Source organism: Pleurodeles waltl, chromosome 3_1 (genome assembly GCF_031143425.1).
Source record: "Pleurodeles waltl isolate 20211129_DDA chromosome 3_1, aPleWal1.hap1.20221129, whole genome shotgun sequence".
Lineage (NCBI taxonomy): Eukaryota > Metazoa > Chordata > Amphibia > Caudata > Salamandridae > Pleurodeles > Pleurodeles waltl.
Window position 1 is genome coordinate 2,005,995,837 of NC_090440.1, and position 25,139 is coordinate 2,006,020,975.

The following is a 25,139-nucleotide window of genomic DNA, read 5'->3' on the forward strand; positions in this document are numbered from 1 at the left end:
CATCTTTTTTGATAAAGAGATTTTATTAATTTTGGCATAAAACAGTGATGTATACAGTTCAACATGATTCCAACGGGCATCAAACAATAATGGTCAAACTCTAGGTCCCTGCCACATTTTATTACTAAATATTACTCAAAATCACACGCTTAAAAGCCCGCTACACCCTCCCACTTCCCCCATATCTTATTGTGTTTGTGTAAACAACCTCTGGCCTCATACACAAGTCTCTCTCGCTGCGCACACCAATCCACTCCCCGTCTCCACTTAGTCAGTGTCGGAGCAACTCTGGCCTTCCAATCTGCCATTATATCTCTTTTGGCCACTAGACAAGCCACCCCCAAGAAGGACCGATCTGCTCTTCGTAGCCCTGTATCTCCCATGACCCCCAGAAGGAGGGGCAGTGGCAACCTCTCTACCTCCTCCTGTAGGACCCCGGAGATCTTTTGCACCACCGTTTCCCAATAGGCCGCTATAGTCGGGCATGCCCATACCATGTGGAAGAAATCAGCTGTGTGACACCTGCAGCGGGGGCATTCCGCTGTGGGGCGGAGGCCCGCTTTATGTAATATGGCGGGTGTGAGTTATGCGGCATGTAGGAAATAGGATTGTATTAACCGGAGGCGTGTGGTCATTGTTAGGGAGCGTGGGGCCATTAGTGCTTCTGTCCAGTCCGTTTCCTCCATGGGTGCCACCCAACTCTCCCACCTCTGGCGAAGCTCTCTCAGGGGACCCCCAGTGGCGGTGATTAGGGTGCGATAAATCTGAGAAACCCCTCCCTTGCCCAGGTCTCCCATAAGTGCCTTAGCTTCCATGGGGCTATGCTCGGGTATGGTGTCTCCTGTCTGTAAGTGAACTAGTAGGGCATGGCCTAACTGGAGATATCGGTGGAACTGTGTCTTGTTTAAGGAATATTGTTTCTGGAGGTCTTGAAAAGACCGTATGTGTGACCCTCTCCAGATATCTCCCAGTGTGGAGATCCCTATGTTGTCCCATTTCTGAAAGCCCTCCAGACCTGCCACTTGTACCAGCTGCCTTCCATGCCATAGCGGGGTTTGTTGGGTTAGACGTCCCCACCACCCCGTCACTTTCTGGGCTGTACGCCATCCCAGAAGCACCACTTTGGTCACATCTGGTGTCTCTCGGGGGATCGGGCTCCCGTATAGTGTGTCAAAGATCCGTGGGTAGCCCATTATCTGTAATTCTAGTTGGTATGCGGGGTCTGTCCATCCACCTCCCACCCAGTCATTGATTACAAGTGTGTGCATCGCTAGATAATAGTATTGAATTTTCGACATGCCAAGCCACCTTTATATACATCCCTCTGACAGGTTTTTAGCGACAATCTTGTGCGGGAGCCGCTCCATATGAATTGGCGTGCTAAAGAGTCCATCTCCCTGAACCATCTCGCGGGGACGGGATGTGGATAGTTCTGCAGGAGGTATAAGAGCCTGGGGAGGATCATCATCTTGTACAGCGCTATTCTGCCAAATAGATTCAGGGGGAGGGCCTTCCAGCGCAGGTCGGATTTGATTTTCCTTGTAAGCGGCGTGACATTAAGTTCCCACGCTATCTCGGGCAGAAGTGAGATATGTATCCCAAGGTATTTGAAGCTGTTTTTCCGTACTGGGATGTTCCGTTGCCAATCTATACAGTCGCATGAGCAATGTAGGGGAATCAATAAAGATTTGGCTGGGTTCTGGGTAGGTCCAGTGGCTTCTACGAAAAGTCTCAGGATCTCTAGGACGCGTGGGCCACTTTTGGATGGGTTGGAGATATACAGGAGCACGTCGTCTGCGTATAAAGCCACCCGGTCTTCCGAGCCAGAGGGCCAGCGCCAGCCCTCGATCAGCGTATCCTTTCTCAGTAGTATCGCCAGAGGTTCTATTACTAGTGCAAAGAGCAGGGGGGATAGCGGGCATCCCTGTCGAGTCCCACGGCCAATGGGGATTGGGTCAGAGACTACTCCGTTCACCCGGATTCGGGCAGTCGGGTTAGAGTATAGGAGTTTCACTAAACCTCAGAATTTAGGTCCGAGCCCGTTCTTATATAGGACCTGTTCGAGGTAGGACCAATCTACTGTGTCAAAGGCCTTTTCGAAATCGAGTAAAAGTAGTGCCAAGTGCGTGTGTGATAACATTTTGTGGTGTGCCAAAGCAAGGTGTAACCGTCTGATGCAGTGCCTTGTGCTACGAGTAGGCATGAAACCAAATTGGTCAGGGTGTACCAGTGTGGGCATTACCTCCTTCAGTCTGGAGGCAAGGATCGATGAGAGCACCTTGACTTCAACATTTAGGAGCGAGATAGGCCGGTACGCTGAACAGTGTCGTGATGGGGGTTGGGTTTTGGGGATCACCACAATAGTCGCTTGGTCAAGCTCAGCTGGAAAGCGGCCTTGATTCTCCGCTTCATCGTACATGCTAAGCAGGGGGGGACCCAGAATGTCGCTGCATTTACTATATAATTCCGCTGGAAAGCCGTCAGGGCCGGGGGTTTTGCCTGATGCCACGCCAGATATTGCACTGCAGACCTCTACGAGGCCAATGGCCTCCTCCAGTCTGTCTCTCGCCTCTGGGGATATCCCGGGAAGGGTAATATCATTTAGTAGGGGGGGACTCTCTCTCAATATCAGGGCGTGGGTCCCTGGCATATAGACGGGTGTAGTAGGAGGCGAAACTATGTGCGATTTCCACTGATGTTTTGACAAGGGTGCCCGAGTCTTCTAAGATCTCAGGTATAATTCTGTTAGCCATGGGGCGAGTGGCCAGCCAATGCAGCAGCTTCCCGTTTTTATCCCCCCATCCATAGATTCGGGCTGCTGAGGCTCTCCACATGTGTTTGGCCGACTCTAGCATTATGTGTTTGATATCTTCTCTTACCCTGGTCAGTTGCCTCATAGTCGAGGCCGATGCCAAGTTTACGTGTTGGCATTCGAGTCTTAGGGCCTTGCTCTCCAGTTCAGCGATTTGGGAGTTTTGGTTCTGTTCACGGGACCGAAGAATGCTTTTGGCGTGCCCTCTAATAGTGGCTTTGCAGGCAGCCCATAGTATTCCCGGGGACCGAACCGAGCCCTCGTTTAACTCGAAATATTGACCGAGGTGCATCCTGATCTCTTGGGTGTATTCTTTATCTTGCAAGTGCCACGCGTTCAGGCGCCACATAGGCCGTCTGGTAGGATCTGCTCCGCCCAGTCGGATTCGTATTGGTGCGTGGTCGGAGACCCCCCGTGGGAGAATCTCCGCCCCTGCGACTTTTAAGAAGTCTAGGGCGGGCATGAACACCATGTCTATTCTGGACTGCGTCTGGTGGGCTGCCGAAGTATGTGTGTATTGGCGCTCTCTGGGGTGCCAGGTGCGCCACACCTCACACAAGCCGAGGCTCTCCGCCCAGTTACTTAGGGCTGAGGCCCGCTTGGATCTATTCATAGTAGTTTCTCCAGAAATGTCCAGCTTTGGGTCAAGAACTGAGTTGAAGTCGCCTCCCAGTAGGGTGGTTCCTTGGGGTAGTCCTGAGGTCACTTGGTGGAGCGTAAGTAGGCTGGTGTCCAGATTTGCCGGGGGCGCATAGGCGCACACTAAGTTTAGCGGTTGCCCCTGAAGGGTCCCTGTGACTACTATGAATCTACCTTGTGAGTCAGACTGCGTGGCTGTGATCACCATGGGTAGAGATCGATGGAGCAGGATAGCCACTCCTCTAGAGCCTCTGGAAAACCCTGCATGGTATACCCTATTGTATCCTCCCCGCGCAAGCATAGGGCATCTGGACCCGAGGAGATGGGTCTCCTGCAGGAGAACTACTGAGGGGGAGTATCTGCGGAGGGTGTTAAATACTGCTGATCTTTTGATCTTGTCTAATAGGCCGTTTACATTCCAGGAGAGGACTTGGGTTACTGAGGGCCAAGCGTGAGGTGTGCCGATGTTGAACCTGTTTGGGTGTGTGGGTGCAAGCCCATGGATGACCATTTCAAACGTGTCAGCGAAATTTTAAAATTACAAACCAGGCTAACTAACTTGCCGCCTCTTAAACCTAATTCAAGCTCCCCCCCCCACCTAAACTCCCCCCCTCCCCATACTCCCACCCCGGAAGCATCTGTCACCCATGTACCCAACCAAAACCAGACAGCCAGTAGAGCTGTCATTGGGGTGGAGTGGTGGACCCCTCCTTTCACTCAGATCAGTTGCATAACGCATCTTTTAAGTATAACTCCAAATGGGACGAGATAGAAATATGAAGTTTGGTGTCCCTGGAATCAGTGAACTTGGATTTTAAATTGTAAGTCTGAAAATGCCACTTTTAGAAAGTTGACATTTTCTTACTTTAACCATACTGTGCCTCTGCCTATCTCTGAACACATGTCTGGGTGAGATGACAGTTGGGCTTTGTGCATTCCCACTAGACAGTCACACACAAAGAGAGCTTGGGTGTGCGTTACCATACTGATGGCCCATCACCAGGCTGATGGGTCTTTCTGGACTAGATGGGAGGAAGGAGCTGGCACTCACCTCTGAATATTCTCCTCACACAAAGGGCTGCATACCCCCTGCCTAGTGTCTGGAGCCAGGGAGGGCAGGGAAGGGACCCTAGGGACTTAAAAGAAAGATCAGGAAGTTTCCCCGAACCTTCCAGAACCTGGGCACCAAAGTATAAATGCTGGACCCCAAACCCCACCAAGTTAGTTCACTTCAGGATCCAGGGGAGATTGTCACCTCGAGGAACTACCAGGAGGAACTACCACTTAGCTTCTACTCTGTTGTGTTGGCCTGCTGCACTGGTACTGCCAGGAGGGACTGCCATTTAGATTCTGTATTGCTGTGTTGGCATGCTGCACCCTGCTCGTGTTACCAGGAGAGACTGCCCTGTTACCTTGTGCCCGAGGTGGAGGACTGACCCCACCCGCTGCAAAAACTGATTCCCAGGATTGCCCAAAATACCACAAAGCACCATAACGCGAATCAGGAAAATCACTGCACCGACTGCCTCGAGCTGCTGGGTGTCAGTTGCCCAAAATAAGATGAGGGGCTGTAGTGTGAATAAAGGGAACCCCTATACCACCCAGCGAACACTGCCTCGGTGTAACCTGCCCAATTACACTCTGGGAATACAAAACAAAAAAAGGGGGGGAAGGGGGGGAGTCCATATCACCCCACTGGATCAGGGACGAACACTATACTGAAATCAAGATATCCAGCAGGGATAAATATACGGCTAAGTATCTAAGTGAAAACCTCAATTTTTCACTGAAACATGATTTCTTTATTACAATTAAATCAATTCAGTCATAGTATCACCAAGACACACCTACTCACCTATATCTTGATTTCAGTACAATTACACTCTGGGAGCACTGCACTGGAAATTACGAATCCCCCGCCACACCTAGTAACCGCTGCCTCGGACCGATGGGTGTACTCTGCTGGCTCGCACTACAGCCTGGGCCCTTGAGGATGCCAACCCAAGCCATGGAAAGACTCACCTCCCATCAGGAGTAAGGACATCGAACTGCCTGCTGTGAGGGCCCCGTGAGCTCCACATCCTTATGCCGCAGCCCCATGTGCCAGAACCTGCCTTCGGGAAGCCCCAACACCTCCCAGGGACTCGCGGTTGCTCCTTCTAAACCACTGGGAATCAGGAACCATAATCCCTGTAATAGGAGTGCCCTCTCATTTTTTTCTTTTCTTCACCTCGGAGGCTGAAGTAACGCTGCGATCTGAGTGGGCATGGGGCCAGATTCTTTACCTTGCGCTCCCCCTCATAATCAAGGAACATTCTTTGTCACACTTTCTTGGGGGTAAAGGAACTTTCCCCTGGGATCGAGGAGAGTAGTGTCAGTAATAACCCCCTTTTATTTGATCAACCTCAGCAAATAGACTCCTTTCACTATCTTATTTAATTTATACATCCCTGCAGAACATTTGACTGATTTATTGGATTTTTGTCATATTGGTTTTAATTTGAACAACTAAACATATTTTATCTTTTTAACCTGGTGTGGAGTCATTTTTGTGGTGTCATTCACTGTGTTACTATAGTTAAGTGTTGCCCAAATACTTTACACATTGGCTTCCAAGTTTGGTCTACCTGTTTTGTGCCAAGTTACCAGTCGGTAAGCATAAGTTAATTTGGGTTATGTAGCTGACTTATCCTGATTAGGATTGTGGTCCCTACTTGAACAGAGTGCACAGCCTGCCAACTAGAGACCCAATTTCTAAAAACGGTGAATTGACAGTGCTTGTGACCCAATGTAAACTGCAGGTAACATCTATGGGCAGGCAGGATGGGAATATGGAAATATGCGTCCAGCAAGTCCAATGCTACCATCCAGTCTCCGTACTTTGTATTTGTTGTATTCAGGTATTGAAGCGCCAGCAAGGGCAGGCAAGACCTGAGCCAAAGTGAGCATCTCAAACTTCTCTTTTTTAAGCAAGAGACTGAGGGTCCAGAGGTCTAGGAGAGACTGGAGACCCTTGTTCTTTTTGGGTATCAAAGAAGTGGGAATAGCAACCAGGCCTAATTCTGATATTGGAACCCCCTCTATGGCTCGCTTGCCCAAGATAGCTGGGACTTCCTCGAGGAGCAAGGTCAAGTGATCCTCCGTCATCCAACTGTGTGTTGGGGGATGTAGGAGGGAGGAGAGGATTTGAAGGGAAGGGAGTAGCCCCTTTGAATGATCTGTAAGACCCACCTGTCTGATGTACTGGAGTGCCAGTGGTGGACATGATGGCAGATTCTCCCACCCACTGGACACCCATGATGTTTTAGGGTCAGATCAGGAGGGCTTAGAGGCTGCAGCTGCTGGGGAATTGGTGGTTGTGGCCATCCTCTGGCTACCTGACCCACAGGGTCAGTATGCACCGCACCCACGTCCACGCAAAGCATGGGTAGCTTGCGCAGGATGGTGGCTGCATAGGGTTGTCACAGTGGCACACCTCTTCCGTATCTGCAAAGGGCTAACTGTGGATGAGTGGTCACTGAGAGGCCCAAGGACATGGCTATAGCCTGCAAGTCATTAAAGCGCGCCAGCGCCAAGCCTGTCGTCTTTCCAAAGAGAGGAGTACCATTGAAGGGCACTTCCATAAGGTTTGCCTGGACATCCCCGGAAAGCTAGATGTCCTCAGCCAGGCATGACGTCAAAGTGCCACAGTCGATGAAACTGTTTTGCCCAGGAAGTAGGTCCGATCCAAACCTCACCTGATGGTGAACTTGGTTGTATCTCTCCCGTCCTTGACTGCTTGGGAGAGAAAGGCCCAGGCCTCATCTGGGACCTGTGGCAGCACTTGCGCAATCGTGTCCCAAAGTGTGTGGGGTGTGTGGGAGTAGCAGCCCAAAAGGCATGCATTCCGGGGTAGAGGTTTGGGCGAGGAAAGATGGGTCCTCTGGGGTGAGGCGATGGCAGTGGGTGATTGTCCTGTTGACAGGAGCCTCTGTACTGGGCTTGGACCAGGTTCCGGGCAGGACATCTGTAAATATTTTGTTAAAGGGGACCAGAGGTTCAGAAGAGGAAGCTCTGGGCTGAAGCACTTCCATCAAGATGTTAGTCTTGACTGCCACCAAGGGTAGTTCGAGGACCTCCGCTGCCCTCTTCACCATCATTGATTCTCCCGCCCACATCGCCACGGTAGGGGGAGAAAGCAAGCCAGTATTTGTAGAGGTATCTAGTCCACTGACATCTCCCAGTTCTTCAACCCAGTCCATTGACTTTCCTGTCCTTCCAACTGGTATTCCAAAAAGGATCTAGTGACCCCTCCAATTCTTCCCCTATGCCTAGCCCTTCAGAGTAGGGCTCAGGGGGCAACCTATGACCCATGAGTCTTGTTGGCACCGGAATCTGCGTCAATTAACATCACTCTGAGTTGTCTGGGAGCAGAGTGGGGCTGACGCCGCCAGTAGCATCGGTGCCAGGACCGGAGTCGGAAAGGTTTGCGATGGCACAACAAGTGCTGGTCCAGATCAAAGATCGTATCCACGGGGGTCCATCAGAGTTGAAGCTGCCGGCACAGAACCTGATGGGGCCCCCTCTGACTCAATGGGACCAGAAGTCGTTCCAGAGAGTCCGGCACGCTCAAGTACATGGTGTATGTGCTTGTAAAACTCCTTTACCTGAGCAGGAGTCACGCCAGCTCCCGGCAAAGCAGGGTGGCGCAAAGTCGACCCAGTGGATGGCTCCGCAGAAACTGTGTCACCAAGAAAGCCAATGATCCTTACTCGTCGCGTTGGCCGACGAAAAAGGAGAAGTTGAAGCACGCTTCAACTTCTTATGTGTCTTGTGCCTCTTACCAGAGTGCCCGAGGACTTGAAATGGGACGAAGTGGATTAGGGGCTCCAGGAGCAGTCCATCGAACTTCCCCTCGATTGGGGCCAAGACCTCCAAAGTGTCACCTGCCAGGCCGCTGGCAGCTTCAGGGACCGCTCCCTCAAAGCCTTCGGTTTCATGGTCTGGCAGTCCGAGCATGACTTGGACTCATGGTCACACATCAATAAAAGACATTGACAAACATCAAAAATGTTAGAAAAATTCTGTCAAAAACCGACAAAGGGGTAGCTCTTCTCTGAATCAGCACTAACAGGCACAGAAAGTACAGAACTGACGTAAGCATGCAGAGGTGGTTCATATATAGGTGACTGTGATGCCACTTCCGGCACGTACAACGCAGACGCGCGGAACAGAACAAAGCCACACACCAGCGCACAAGGGTACTGCTCAAGAAAAATCATCCAGATCCAGTCTGACGCCTGGGGAAATTCAAAGGCAAGGAATCTGTGGCCAGATGTCTCTATCAGATAGGGTGTTACCAAAGGGAAGACACTTGTTCTTCAGATGGATACTTCTAATTGCAGATTCCTCATCTGTTGATTACATACCAAAGCAGTACCTCCACAAGGGTCTGTGAAGTGGACACAGACTAGAAAGTCCAGCAGGACCAATCGGTCAAAGTACCCTTCCATCGAACCTGGTTGTCAAGACAGTAGTGCTTCATAAATGTATGCAGCAATGCCCACATCGCTGCCTGACAGATGTCCAGAACCACAGAGCGTTGGCAGCTTTTGGCACTGGTAAAATGAGCCCTCTATCCTTCTGGGGCTACTTCTTGGTCAGTGTAGAGCAGGCCTTAATGGAGAGGATATCCACTGTGATACAATCCTTTTTTCACCGCCTTACCTTTTTTTCGCCCCAGAGAATTCTTCAAAGAGTTGATCGTCCACCGAATGCTCTTTGGTGCACTCAATGTAGAAGCCTATAGTGCTTTTTGGGTTCAACAGATTAAGTCACTCCTCCTCTTTCAAGGGGTGAGGTGGAGTAAAGAACATTCAGAGGGCGAAGGAACATTCAGAGGGTGAAGGATAGGCCAACATGAATCAGAATCACAACTTTCGTCAAAAGGCTACAATCGTTCTCAACACCAGTTTGCCCAGAAAGAAAGGTGAGGTAGGGTGGCTGCATAGAGAGCCCGAAGCTCACTCATGCAATGAGCCAAACAGATCACAACACTAAAGGCAATTTTGAGAGTCAGGAGGTGTGGCGAGCAGCTGTGCATGGGCTCGAAGGGAGTGCACATGAGGAAAGTGAGGACCAAATTAAAATGCCAGTATGGCATCACAAACGTTTTGGGAGGGAAAATGTGCCAACCCTTTTACAAAACACATCACAGAAAAAGAAGAAGGACGGTTTGTAGGAAGTTGGCTCTGAATATATTATCTCAAAATTAGAGATAGTGTGCACAGAGTCCAAGGGTTCCCCTTAGAGGTTAATAGTGGCAAAGTTAGATAATGCTAATGCTCTATTTTGTGGTAGTGTGGTCGAGCAGCAGGCTTATCAGAGGATAGTGTTAAGCATTTGTTGTACACACACAGGCAATAAACGAGAACACACACTCAAAGACTTAACTCCAGGCCAATAGGTTTGTATATAGTACATAAATTGCAAGGTACTTCACACAGGTAAGTACTGAACTTTGATTTAAAAAGTAGTACACACAGTTTTGGTTAAAATGGCAAATAGCTATTTTAAAAGTGGACAGTGCAAAAATCAACAGTTCCTGGGGGAGGTAAGTAATAGTTAGTTTTTCAGGTAAATAAAGCACTTTCACAGTCAGTCTCCTGGGCATAGACAGCCCACCGTCGGGGGTTTAAGGCAACCCCAAAGCCACAGCACCAGCAACACAGGGCCGGTCAGGTGCAGAGGTCAAAGGAGAGCCCAAAACACATAGGTGCCTATGGAGAACAGGGGTGCTCCGGTTCCAGTCTGCTAACAGGTAAGTACCTGCGTCCTCGGGGGGCAGACCAGGGGGGTTTTGTAGCGCACTAGGGGGGGGGCACACACAAGCAGACAAAACACACCCTCAGCGGCACAGGGGCAGCCGGGTGCAGTGTGCAAAGTAGGCATCGGGTTTTGTATTGAAAACAATGGAGGGACCCGGGGGTCACTCAGACGACACAGACAGGGCACAGGGGGGCTTCTCGGGCCAGCCACCGACTGGGCTAGGATGGGGGCCACCTGCTGGTCACTCCTGCACTGGTAGGTGGTTCCTCTCAGTCCTGGGCGCTGCAGGTGCAGTGCTTGGTCCAGGCGTCAGGTTCCTTTGTTACCAGGCAGTCGCGGTCAGAGGGAGCCTCTGGATCCTCTCTGCAGGCGTCGCTGTGGGGGTGCAGGGAGGTCGACTCAGGGTGTCCACGTCATTGGAGTCACCTGGGAGTCCTCTTTGCAATGTTGGTTTCTCCAAACTCGAGCCGGGGGCGTCCGGTGCAGAGTGTGAAGACTCACGCTTCTGGCGGGAAGTTGGATTCTCTTTAAAGTTGGTTTCTTGTTGCTGTTTTGTAGTTGTTTCTGGACAGAGCTGCTGTCCTCGGGAGGTTCTTGGTTCTTTAGGTGCAGGTCAGTCCTCTGAGTCCTCAGAGGTCGCTGGTCCCGCTGGATGCGTCGCTGTGCAGGTTCTTTGAGTCTGGAGACAGGCCGGTAGGACTGGTGCCAAGTCAGTTGTCATCTCCATCGTCTCTGTGGGGCTTTCAGATCAGCAGTCCTTCTTCTTCTTGTAGGTTGCAGGAATCTGATTTCCTGGGTTCAGGGTCGCCCCTAAATACTCAATTTAGGGGTGTGTTTAGGTCTGGGGGGCCAATGGATACTGTCCTTGAGGGTGGCTACACCCTCTTTGTGCCTCCTCCCTGTGGGGAGGGGGCACATCCCTAATCCTACTGGGGGGGAATCCTCCAAAACAAGATGGAGGCTTTCCTAAAGCAGGGGCCAACTCAGTTCAGGACACCTTAGGGGCTGTCCTGGCTGGAGGGTGACTCCTTCTTTTCTCATTATCTCCTCTGCACTTTCAGCCAAAAGTGGGGGCTGTGTCCGGGGGGCGGGCATCTCCACTAGCTGGAGCGCCCTAGGGCATTGTAACAGGAAGCCTGAGCCTTTGAGACTCACTGCTAGGTGTTACAGTTCCTGCAGGGGGGAGGTGTGAAGCACCTCCACCCAGTGTAGGCTTTGTTTCTGGCCTCAGAGAGCACAAAGGCTCTCACCCCATGGGGTCAGAAACTCATTTCAGTGGCAGGCTGGCACAGACCAGTCAGTCCTGCACTGAAAGATTGGGTAAAATACAGGGGGCATCTGTAAAATGCCATCTGGGTGCATTTTTTTAATAAATCAAACACTGGCATCAGTGTGGGTTAATTATTCGGAGAAGTTTGATATCAAACTTCCCAGTATTCAGTGTAGCCATTATGGGACTGTGGAGTTTGTTTTGACAAACTCCCAGACCATATACTTAATATGGCCCTACTGTACTTACAATGTCTAAGAATAGACTTGGACACTGTTGGGGCATATTGCTCACGCAGCTTTGCCCTCACCTGTGGTCTAGTGCACCCTGCCTTAGGGCTCTAAAGCCTGCTAGAGGGGTGACTTACCTATGCCACAGGCACTATTTCGTGTGTGTGGCATCCTGAGGGGGGTGCCATATCGACTTTGCATTTTTCTCCCCACCAACACACACAATCTGCAATGGCAGTGTGCATGTGTTAGGTGATGGGTCCCTTAGGGTGGCACAACACATGCTGCAGCCCTTAGGGACCTTCCCTGGTCACAGAGCCCTTGGTACCACTGGTACCTTTTACAAGGAGCGTATGTGTGTCAGAGGTGTGCCAACTGTGGAAACAATGGTACATTTTTAGTGAAAGAACACTGGTGCTGGGGCCTGGTTAGCAGGGTCTCAACACACTTCTTAGTCAAGTCAGCATCAATATCAGGCAAAAAGTGGGGGGTAACTGCAACAAGGAGCCATTTTACTACATGGTTGGTCTGATAAACACAAAGAGGTTGAAAAGGCTGATAAATAGCCTTTAAGAGTGCCCACTGGAAAGCCTTTCTGAGCCAGAGAAAAAACAAACAGTAAAATATCAAACAGTTGAACTTTGCAAGGGGTCTGTGTTTTGAACTCTACATCCGGCCACAAACTTGTCCCAGCATCCGGCATACATGGACTTTGTAGACAGACACCTGGACGCAAAGAGGACATCCACAACTTCTGGTGGCAGATCAAAGGGAGTTAACTGCTGTTGTTCAATTTCCATGTATGGAGGTGTGGATTGTGCAGGTTTGAGTTCAAACCCTACCCCACTGCTGTGGCAAAAGATCCTCCCCTCAGCGGTAGTCTGATTGGAGGACAAATGCTCATGCCCAGAGATTTTAGGTACCACACACTCCTGCCTAATAAGGAGGCACTACGTTGATTTGGGGCCTGGCCATTCTTCACCGTCTTCAGGTCTTTGGCAGTGGCATACAGCTGAACAGGAGCCTGTGCTTCCCTCTAGCCTGAATGTGTCTTCTAGAGAGAGCAATCTTGGGAACCCCAGTGCACTGAAGACTTGACATTGTGTGTTCTCAACATTGCCAAAAAGATCGAGCCATGGCTCTCCACACTGATGGAAGATGTCCTGAGCCACCTCGGGAAGCAGCCATTTGTGACCTGCCTGGCATCGTTTGTGAGCATGTCCGCCCTGGCTTTGGAAGATCTCGCCAAGTGTTTCATGATCAAAGAAATGCCCTGATACTCCAGCCAAATCAAGGCACAGTGCCTCTTGGCACTTGACCCAGAACGCAGGAACCCAATCCACCCTGCAGTACCACATGGCGGTGGTGTTGTCTATGAGAATTTGCATCGGCCTGCCCTTGATGAATGGCAGGAAGATCTTTAACAACAAGCAGACTGACCATAACACCAATTGATTTATGTGGAGTTGAGATTCTGCCAGAGAACAGAGATCTCTGATCTTTCCTAGGTGGCCAGCCCAATTCAGCAGGGTTGCATCTGTCACCAAAATTAACTCTGGGTGTGGAAGGGAGGGGGGTGTCTGCTGCTGTCGAGCAAACACCACTGCAGATCTCACACAATCTCTGAAACACTGATGACATCTGACAGGGTTCCTTGGTACTGGGCCCACCAAGACTTCACGTAACACTGTAGAACATACATGCACAATTTGGAGAAGAAGACAAGCAAGCAAGTTGCATGAGGCAAACAGTCCAAGAAGTACCACAGCCGTTCTCAAAGAGATCCAAGACAGAGACTGACATATAATCACAGTCATAGTCTGAATGTTCTGGACTCATAGTGGTGTAGGAAAGACCCTGAACAGCATTGTGTCCAGAATGGCTATAAGAAAGGACAGACTCTGCACCTGGTCAGTAAACTGCTCTGCCTTCCGTAGCTACACCGGTAAGTAGAGCCCTAGTTCCTCTGATCTCCTGACCTCTGTCAGGAGTTCGAGGTCCTCCTCCACCATCCCTGGTGTCTAGTGGGGAGCTCTGCTTTCCTTCTGAGCTGCCCTCTGCCGCTCTCCTCCTTTTTCCTGCTTTGCTCTCTGTGTGCTTTCTCTTCTGTGTCTGTCCCTTTTGTGCTGCTTTTGCCTTTCGCTCTCCACAGTGCTTCTTTTGCCTTTTTGCCTTGCTTTTTGCATTACACTCTTTTCTCATATTTATCTCCGCTCACTCCACTCTCTCACTCGCGCTCCTCTCTCTCTCCCCCGCCGCTGCTGTCCCTGCAGCCCCACCCCCCCACCTCTCTCTCATGCTGCAGTCCCGTGGCTGCTGCCCGCTCCCTTTTTTCACGCCATTTTCCGCCCCTGCTCCTTCCTCCCGGCTGTCCTCTCCTCCCTACTCGATGGCGGGTGCGCAGCAGGCGCACCGCTGGTGCACCAAAGGCAAGCCCGTCTGCACCTGGACCGCGCCAATCGCCGGTACCCCTGGCACCCTCCACGCGCTCAACGCCGGACGCTCATCCAACTGCCATCAAGCCACCCCGCAGCTCACCCATGGACCCTTCTCCTGCTGGAACTTCACCTTCATCAGCCTCCACACCAACGACCCACCCACCCTGGCAGGACGCAACCACTGCAGATGCATCCTACTCAACACCCACTCTGTCCACAAACACCCCATCGAACTCTGGAACCTACTCAACTCAGCCTCCCCATACGTCGCCTTCCTGACCGAGACCTGGATGAACACCTCCTCAGCACCCGACATCACCATAGCCATCCCGGATGGCTACAAGATCACCTGCAGGGACCTCACCAACAGACCAGGAGGAGGCATTGCCATCGTCCACAGGAATACCCTCAGAATCACGACCAGCACCGAAGACACACTCAGCACTCCGAACACCTGCACTTCCAGATCCACACCGATCCAAACACCACCCTCAGAGGGACCCTCGTTTACAGACCTCCCCCACCCCGACAGCAGTTCAGCGACTTCATCTCCGACGTCATCACCACGCACGCTCTCGCATCCACAGACTCCATACTCCTCGGGGACCTGAACTTCCACCTCGAGAACACCAACAACAGCAACTCCACCACCCTGCTCACCAACCTTGGCCTCAAGCAGCTCGTCACCACACCCACCCACTCTGCAGGACACACGCTCAACCCCATTTTCTCGGCCAGCAAACATGTCTCCTTCAGCCACACCACTGAACTACACTGGACCGACAACCGCTGCATCCACTTCTCCTTCGAGAAACCCACAAAACACCATCACCCGCAACAGATTCCCTCACCGTAGATGGAACAAGGTCACCGAAGACCAGCTGATCACCACCCTCTCCCAGAACCCACCTATCGGCACCGACACAGCAGTCCGTAGCCTCGGGCAATGGATCGACGACTGTGCCAACACTCTTGCCCCGATCAAGAAACCCTCTAAAAGATGCACTGACATAAAGGCCATCTGGTTCACCGTCGACCTCCAAGAATTCAAACAAACTTGACAAAGACTCGAGAAAAAGTGGCGCCAAGAACAGACACCGGACAACCACACAGCCTTAAAGAACACCATCCACAGACACCACCAACTCATCCGAACTGCCAAAAAAACTGCCTGCAAAGCACGCATTGAAAACAACGCACACAGCTACAAGGAGCTCTTCAACATCGTGAAGGAACTCTCCAACCCCGGCTCCAACATCAACAACATCCCCCTATCACAAGACCTCTGCGACTGCCTAGCCACCTTCTTCTACAGCAAGATCGCAGACATCCATGACAGCTTTAATACCCAGACGCCCCGTCAACCACGACACCACAGACTCACCGCCCACCAGCCTCCTGCTATCTTGGACCCATGTCAATGACGACGACACCATCAAAACCATGAACACCATCCACTCTGGCTCACCATCCGTTCCCTGCCCTCACCACATCTCAACAAAGCGAGCTCCGTCATCGCACCCCAAATCCGGAAGATCAACAGTTCCTTCGAGACCGCCACCTTCCCGAAGAGCTGGAAACACCCTCCTCAAGAAACCAAAGGCGGACCCAAAGGACCTCAAGAACTTCCAGCCCATCTCCCTGCTCCCCTTCCCGGCAAAAGTAATAGAGAAAATTGTCAACAAACAACTGACCCGCTTCCTCGAGGAGAACAACACTCTGGACCCGTCCCAGTTCAGATTCTGCAGCAACCATATCACCAAAACCGCCCTCATTGCTGACACTGACGATATCAGGACCATACTTGACAAAGGCAAAACCGCGGCCCTCATCCTCCTGGACCTCTCAGCTGCATTCAACACCGTCTGCCACCACACCCTACGTACACGCCTCAACGTCGCAGGGATCTGTGACAGAGCCCTGGACTGGATCACCTCCTTCCTCACCAGCAGAACTCAGAGAGTCAGCCTCCCTCCATTCCGCTCTGAAGCCACCAAAATCATCTGCGGCGTACCCCAGGTATAGTCCCTCAGCCCGACCCTCTTTAATGTCTACATGGCACCGCTCGCAAACATCGCCCGATCTCACAACCTCAACATTGTCTCATACGCCGATGACACCCAGCTGATCCTCTCCCTCACCAAGGACCCCGCCACTGCCAAAACCAACCTCTACAAAGCCTTGAAGGCTATCACTGAATGGGTGAAGAACAGCTGCCTGAAACTTAATTCTGACAAAACTGAGGTCCTCATCCTCGGCGCCACCCCCTCCGCATAGGACGATGCCTGGTGGCCTGCCACACTGGAAACCGCACTGAAACCCACCGACCACACACGCAACCTGGGATTCATCATGGACTCATCGCTATCAATGACCCAGCAAGTCAACGGCGTCTCTTCCTCCTGCTTCAACACCCGACGCATGCTTTGGAAGATCTACAAATGGATCCCCACTGAAACCAGAAGAACGGTCACCCAAGCCCTAGTAAGCGGCAAACTGGACTGCGGCAACACCCTCTACACAGGAACCACGGCCAAGCTCCAGAAAAGACTGCAACGCATACAGAACGCCTATGCACGCCTCATCCTGGACATCCCCCGCCACAGCCACATCGCAGCACACCTGAGAGACCTGCACTGGCTCCCAGTCAACAAGAGAATCACATTCAAACTCCTCACCCATGCTCACAAGGCACTACACAACACCGGACCAGAATACCTCAACAGACGTCTCTCCTTCTACACCCCGACCAGACAGCTTCGCTCTGCTGACCTTGCCCTTGCCACCGTCCCACGCATCCACAGAATGACTGCCGGCGGCAGATCGTTCTCCCACCTCGCCGCCAAGACATGGAACACTCTTCCCACCCACCTACAGCAGACACAGGACCTACTTACCTTCAGGAGACACCTCAAGACTTGGCTTTTTGATCAGTAACAGCCGCTCCCCCCCCATCAGCGCCTTGAAACCCTCACAGGTGAGTAGTGCACTTTACAAATGCTTTGATTGATTGATTGATTGCACAGGAGTCAGGTGAGACTTTGGTTCACTGATTGAGAACCGTAGAAATGTTAGGTTTTGCTGTCATCTGGAGGTGGTGGTCTACAACTGACTTTGGTGAGCTTGCCTTCAGAAGCCAGTCATCAAGGGAGGGAAAGGTTGTATCCCCAACTTCCAATGATGTGCTGTGAAAATCACCATCACTTTTGTGAACACTTGAGGGGCACTGGTAAGGCTGAAGAGGAGCACAGCAAACTGAAAGTGCTCCTGGCCGACCTTGAGCTGCTGGTAGCATTTGTGGGACTGCAGGACGGGCACAATGAAATACACATTCTGCAGAGCGAAGGCAAACATCCAGTTGCCTGGATTTATGACAGACACATCTTAGGCTAAAGTGACCATTTTCAATGTCTTTTTGGAGGAAGATGTTCAGGTGGTGAAGATCAAAAATAGGATAAAGGCCTCCATCCTTTTTCGGTATGAGGAAGTAGTAGGAGTAGCAACCCATTTCTACTTTCAAGGCTGGCACACTCTTGACGGCACCTTTGGTCTGTAGACCCATGACTCTTGCATTTAAATAGAGAGTTGTTACTCCAAACCCTGGTTTGATGTGAGGGAAAGTTGAGGTGAGTAAGAAAGGAATAGAAGGGGAGGGAACGGTCTGTCACCTGGGAAGAAAATGTCTGATACTACCACCTACAGCGCAGCTGTGTTCCACCAATGGCAAGATAAATCAGCTTGGAAACGGATGCCTCAGGGGCAGGGGGTGAGTGGAACTGTGTCCCTGGTGACCTTCACAATGCCTGCCTTTTCCCCAATGTCGACCCTTGACTAGGATGACTGCTGCGGTGGTGAGGAATTTGGCTTTACCTATCCACCAGGCACCTGGAGTAGCCTCTTAAGGGTCAGGACAGCTGAGGAAACGGTGATGCAGCGTAGACAGACCCAAAAAATTCACTGTAGCTCTACTTTCTTTAGAGCACTCTATGGTAAAATCTGCCACTTTGCTAAAAAAGAAGGGTGCTATCAAAAGGAATGCCCATTAGAGATCTCAGGATGTCCCCAGAAAAGCCAGTGGATCAGTCCATGCATTGCGTCAGCGAACCACACTAGTGTCCATCACATGCCCTAAAACATCTAGGCAGGCCTAATGACGTACTTTGCTGCATCCTGACCATACTGAATGGTTTGCACGGAGAAGGCCTTAAACTGCTCTTGGACCGCCGCCTGCAATATCTCGCTAATGATGTCCCAAAAGCCTTGACCGATCTCAACAGCAACCTATCAGAGAAGAACATCTGGTTTCACAACGCCTCAATCCTTCTTGACTCCATTATCCAGAGGGATCATAGAAAAAGCATTAGAGTTACCTTTACCAACCTTTCAGGAGTCGAGTGCTGCATAAGAAAGACCGGGTTGCTTTGTGTCGGTCTACAGCACCTGGCACCCTGTCTTAATTGATGGGCAACAGTGATTAATCTGCAATTAGAAGTATCCATCAGAAATGTATTTTTTTTTTACAAAGATTAAATTGACAAAACAATAAAGGTAAGTAGCAAAATATGTGCAGTTGGTTTTTCCAAAACAGACGTTGACTTACCCAGTGAGAAATTTTGAGATCCAGTACTAAGGTTCATCCTCCACATCGCACAAAAAAAAAAAAAAGGACTTCCGAAAGGCATTACTGATAAAAACGCAGATCTATATCAGGGATTCATTTGGGTTCTGCCTAATGGCAGAGGCCTGAACTACAAGATTCAGGTGTTGAGTGCTGCAGGAGGAAATATAGGTCCCCTGGAGCTGGTCTGTGTCTCTTGGCTATTTGGTGGTTGACAGGAGGGCTAGATCGTGGCTTTGCAGAGAGTGTCCATTAGTGCCTCCTTAAAGGGTAGGAGTGGCTCTGCAGAAGTCTGCCCTGGATGCAGAACTTCAGTGAGGACATCTATTTTCTCTTCTACAGAGAACAGCAATAAGTAAAACAAAATTGCAGCCCTCCTGATCACCACTGCAAAAGAAGCAGATTCCTCAATAGAGAGGCCAGACGGAGAGGTGACGCCATTGTCAAGGGATGTGTGAAGGCCACTGGCATCCTGGAGGTCCACAACAGGTTTTCATCATCATAAAGTTGGGATTCATCATCCCGTCGTGGTATGGAGTGATGAGAAGAGGAGTAGTTGCGTTTTAACTGTGTTTCTTTTTAGATTTGGGCTATTCTGATTATTTTGAGTGGGATGAGGACCTCTCCTGCAATTAGCTTCGGAACCGAGAATGCGTACTTGGCTTTTTTGTCGCAGTTCCGTGACACAGTTTGGCTTTGCAGTCCTGGATGATCTTAAGATTCATCTAAGAACAGGTGTTGCACGATTTTGAGTTATTTAAAAGTCATAAGAGACCGACCTTGTAGGGGTCTGCCACAGAAATCTGCTTCCACCAATACTTGCAGGGTTTAAACCCTTTAGTTTTAGGGGGGAGACATGTCCCATGCACACAGAATAAAATGTTGGGAAAAGTTCTGTCAAGTGAAATAAGCAAAGGAGCCAGCTCCGGATCTGCATTGGAAGACACAGAAAGAATGGAACGGACTGCCCAAATTCCAAAGCTTGCTCCTTTATGCCAATGAACATATTAAAAAAATTATGAGTTCAATGATGGGGATGTCCATACTCTGGTACTTTAGAAATATCAATGAACCAAAAAATAATAGGATATAATGTAATTTTAATATGAATATACCGTGGATTTAAGGTGTTTCTCTGCCTTTAGTAGGCTGTATGCTTATAAAGATGTTTTGTTAGAGGAAGAGCACTTAAATTGCAACTACGCACATCTGAAAAATGGTCTATTCTGTGTAGAAGCTATGCCCAAGAGAAGAGGCCAAACCAACAGTAGTTTGGGTTTTATGATAGTGTGAAACAGTCAAGTTGTAGACTAACTTTAACAAATTTACAAATGCACTGGAGTACTTGATGTGCAGGCTAAAACCAAGAATATCCCCCAAAACGTATTTCACCTATTTCATGGATGTGTTTTCATGGACCGAGGTGTGGCTGTACACAATCCTCTTCTCCTACTTCAGTGGTACTGTTCTGCGGAGTCCCTAAAAGCATAGGCCTCAGTGTAGGTAAAATAGGATTTGGAGTAGGAACACCTTGCCAACCACGTTATTTTTGTAACAGGCAGGAAACCATATTTATTACACAAAGTATTAGTTCACATCTCCCCTTCGATATCAATATTTGGGTTTTTTTTTTATTTTAGAAACAAGGGCTCAATTTATAGTTTGTTGGAGAGGGTGCTCTGCCAAACTGAAAGTCTGAAAGTCTGACTGCCTCATTTAGAGTCAGGCGGACCTTCAGTGTGTCAACAGCAAATAATACTCTGTCTTCTCTGCCGACATACATGTCGGACAGCCTGACAGAGCAAGGGCAGTTGGAGGTTTATCCATTTGTCCACCCACTCTATTTAAGGTGGGCGGAAAAATGGTTAGTTTTCACAATCACCCTTAGGTAAAACGTCAGGTCTAAGACCAGTTTTCCTCATTAAGGACTTCTTCAAAGTGTTGATGTCCTCTTTTGGATGTCTGTCAGTAAGTCTTTGGAGAGAATTCCCATACATATTGGTCATATCGCCCCAAAAGAGCAGTAGAGCTGACAGCATTCATAGTCAAATCTGAAGTACTGCACATTTTTCTTTCAAAGAAGTCTGTCTTCTTACTTTCCTCATCCAGTAGTTTTAAAGGAGATCTTTTGTCTGACTAGCTTGCTATGGCAACAATTACTACATCCAATTGAGGATGTAACCGAAGGAACAGAGGCTCAGGTGGTTTGTATTTCTTCAAGTGCCTAGATGGTACAGATATTTTTAATGCAGGTGTAAGTAATAACTGCATAGCTGGGTGACGAAGACCAGGAAGCAGAGGAAGGAGAAGTCTTGACAGGTCTTCTGATGCAATGTTTTCAAAGATGACCAAGGTTGATGTAGTAGGATTGGGCATTGCAATATTCAACTTTGCTGCTACTTTTACCGACACATCACTAAATGCGGTAAGAGCATCTGGATGTGGATGTGTATTTGTCAGAGTAGACAAGTAATCCCTGATGGAGGATGTCAAAGTAGTTGTCCTCCTAATAGGTCTTGTATTGGATCTTCTTGATCTAGAGTGAGAAGATTATGATTCTTCTTTATATTTTCGCCAAAATGTTGATCTTGTTTGTTTTTCAGACCTATGTGGTAAAGAAGACAAACGTAGACTTCTATCCCCTAGTGGCTTTGTGGGAGCACAACGAGGTTGTGAAGGGGAAATCCTAAGAGAAATTCTAGGAGATGTTACAGAGCCTGGTGAAATTTTAAATGGTGTTGCTCTCCCAGGTAAAGGGGTCACCAGATGATAGTATGTCAGTAGTATTCAAAGAAAATATCTGGCAATACTCCGAGTCTGGAGTGGTAGTTACTTGTTTCTTGCCTAGATGTTTGCAACCACCTTTGTGAAAGATGGATGGATGGCGATGGAGTCATTATCCCTGATGGCGAATGAGACTTTAATGTAGTTTTCAATGTCAACGGCAGTGGCATCAATGCCGACGGTGGTGGCTTTAGCATTGATGGTTGTCTCGACAGGGAGCGCCGGGGGTCTTTTGCAGTCAAATGGTGTTTGGATGTCGTACGTGATGATAGTGAACATGTAGGCAAGATTGTCCTTTTCTATCTCATACCCTTCAACATCATGCTCCTCACGTCTCCTCTTCTGAGGACTCCTCTACTTGAATCTACCTCTGGGGCAGTCCTTGGAGAGGGAAGAGGGCGCTGTAGTAGTGGTCTGATTTTGTAAGTGGCCTCTAGAAGATCCAGCAGTGTCTTTATGCTTTCTTTTCTACAGTCCATGCAGTCTGATCGTCTCCCTGTCCTTCAGAGTCCTTCTTAAATAGGTCTGTCAGTGGCTGCAAGAGTCAGGAAAAAGATCTTCTCGAAGACCAAGGAACGGATATAGACCTAGTAGGAGCCTGTCTGTGCCTTCCTTTTCCTGACAGGAGGGTCACATCACAAAAAGTGAAAGCGTTTTAGTCAGAAAAAGGTCTAATTGTACTCTATGTCTTAAAATACATTGAGTAAAACTCTAAAATCCTAGTTTAAAAAAAAAATATTCCCAGTAATTCTTTTTACCAAAAAGGCAAAGCTCAGTGCACCAAGATTCTGTTACCAGGAGCAGGAAAACATGTTACCAGGAGCAGGAAAACAAACTGAGCTAACTGTCACCTGGGGGAATGATGGGTATATAGTGAGGTCCTTAAAAGCAAACTGCCAGTTCTTTCTCCCTTATCTTTTGCATTGAAGCCTACTGGCTCACTCTGTCACACATCCTTTCCTTTTTAAAAACGGTTTGGGAAAAAATTTAGATGGTTACTTTTCTATCAATGACTCATTTTATATAACTGACTCCTTTTTTAAAATAAAAAATAAATTAAATGTGTCCATTCTGGCATTCTAATAGGCTGCAAACATATATGTAGTGTATTATTATGCAGTAAAACAGACATATATGTTTGTTTTTAATAATGCTCCGGAATCCCGCAGATGGGCAGGACTATTCTGTGCTTATGACTATTGATGAGGATCCCCTTGGAGAGAAACGCTGTTCGGGCCTCTTCAGCAAGACAAACAAATGACTTAATTAAAAAAGGCAACCTTTATGCAATTATATTAAGAACATCTATGGACATTTTTAGACCACGAACCAAAATCAAACATAGCCTCTTTAATGGAAGCAGAACACAGAATATTATAGTACATTAAAATGCCTTACCCAGATGATCCCATACTTTTACAAACAGCAAGAAGTGGCCTCTTTTCTGAAAAATTATCACACTTCTGGGGACCTGTTGATAAAAAAATATAATTGAAAGAGCTTTCTTGGTGGCAGCAGCCAGGCTGAGGAACACTTTCTATGAATATATTGTGAGCCTGAATTCTTATTGTGTGTTTCGTAGCATGTGAAAACTTTCTCAACTCTAAGGCTTTTGCTTGCCCCCCTTTCCTCCCATGGTTGTTCTTGTCAGAGACAACGCTTTGATGCCTCTTCGGTTTTATGCGCTTTACAAATTCAAATTAAAACTCTTAGCATTCAACAAGGTAGATAATAACCAAAATTCTTAAGAATGCATAAATATTTTTTCCTACAAAGTTGACACTGCATATTTGTATTGTTTCCAGGTGCATAGGCAAAAGAGTAGAAAGCTAAACAAAATACAGATGGTTATGGTGAATAAGTTTGCCTTTTAAGGTTGCAAAGGAGAGTAATAGAAGGTTTCAAAGATGGGATCAAACTGTAATTTCTAAATTCGAAAGAACAACATTGAACAGGTCAGGTTGAATATAAAAATAGGTTTCACGGGAGCTATAGTGGCTATTCAAGTAGAAATAAAGGACTACACACTGAAAGACCATATAGAAGCATCTCATCTTTAATTAACCATTATCAATCTACATAGTTAAATGTACAAAATGAAATGCTCAAAAATTGCACTCATTTTTTTTTAATGAAAGAATACCATTGCTACAAAACGAAAGTAAAATCTAAAGGGAAAGTGCATGGAGTGCATGAATGGAAGTTTAGCACTTAGTACAGGAAGATTATAACCATATCTTATGTGGTAAAAACATTCAGAAAATACTAAAACTTTTCTTTGCCCTTAAATTACAATTTTCAAGAAAGGCAACATGAATTAACTCCTGCGTTAAAGTAAACATGCCCATACTGATATTGCACTCTCGGCTGCATAATTTGTTTTTTTTTCCGGACATGCACCCCAAGCTCCCAACATTATTTTATCCTTTTGTTTGAGTTAATTATAAGCAATACCATTAAATCTTAATAGCTGAGATCTCAGTTGAAGATCAGATTCATACATCATGTGAACAGAAGAGGGGTGCCCCTCAAAGCATTCTTATCAGAAAAACTATTTAGTGCTTCAGTGACGGCTTCTATGCAACTTAACTACAATTAGGAAAAATGTTTAAAGTCAATAGGAGACATGTACAGGACAGTATTCTCTGAAAGTCTGACAAAACTTTAAAAAGTGAGAAACTGATGTAGAGAAAACGTACACCAATAGACAGTCAGAAGAAAGGCTACTCTGGAGTACAGATAAATGTGGAAATTGCTTCCAAGTAGTATTTCATGAAACCCATTTCAATAACATTTACAAAAGAGTAATTGTTAGTCATTTATCTTATGCAGCTAACAAACAGTGACAAAGCCAATAGTCCCAACTTGTTTTAGATGTAATCTGGATGCAATAACAAAAAGACAGCAAAACACCCATTGGTTAGCACAGAGTTTTAATTCCACAGGCCACACCCCTTTGAGAGAAACACCCCCTCACCCCCACACACAGTTTGTCATTCCACTTAAAGCCCTGCTATAGTAGTAACTCTTCAGTGAAATAAAATGGCTGGTCAAGTATCTGCTGCATTGATTATCGGTTGACAAGAAGTAGGTGGGTGTTTATGTACTCCTTCCCAACTGTTTGTTTTATGTAGAGTTTAGAATTTTACAGGTGTCAGAAAATCTATTTTACTCTCTTTATTTTGTCTGTCTGCCCCACCTACACCTGCCTGGGTAGTTTTTTTCAAGAGCGTCAGGCCTTCTTTATAAGCGGCCCTAAAAGTAGGCTAGTATTTCACTCACAATGGGGATTGGGAAAATTTGGCACAATATGAGATATACCTTGAGAGTCCACTAAGAAATGAGGAATTACTGTGGGGAGATGGTGACTCCTGGTAGGATTCGGTGTCATTCCCCATTTCTCCCTGGAATCTCACAGAGGTCTCTGCTGTCTTCAGCAGCAGAAATCTCCATGTACCAGTAAAGAGATCCACGGTGCTCACATGCATCTCATAATTACAATTGGGCCGGTAACTACTGTTAATGGCCCCATCGCAATTAA

At 48.2% G+C, this 25,139-nt stretch overlaps 1 protein-coding gene across 2 annotated transcripts in view; it reads right to left on the reverse strand.

Moving 5' to 3' along the window:
- The window catches only part of BCAS3 (BCAS3 microtubule associated cell migration factor), a 2,570,631-nt gene that overhangs the window by 2,329,570 nt on the left and 215,922 nt on the right, over positions 1-25,139 (reverse strand). For both annotated transcript variants that reach the window (XM_069226456.1, XM_069226455.1), the window contains exon 8: positions 22,997-23,069. In XM_069226456.1, coding sequence (XP_069082557.1) covers positions 22,997-23,069 — 73 coding nt within the window. The remainder of the gene's footprint in view (positions 1-22,996; positions 23,070-25,139) is intronic.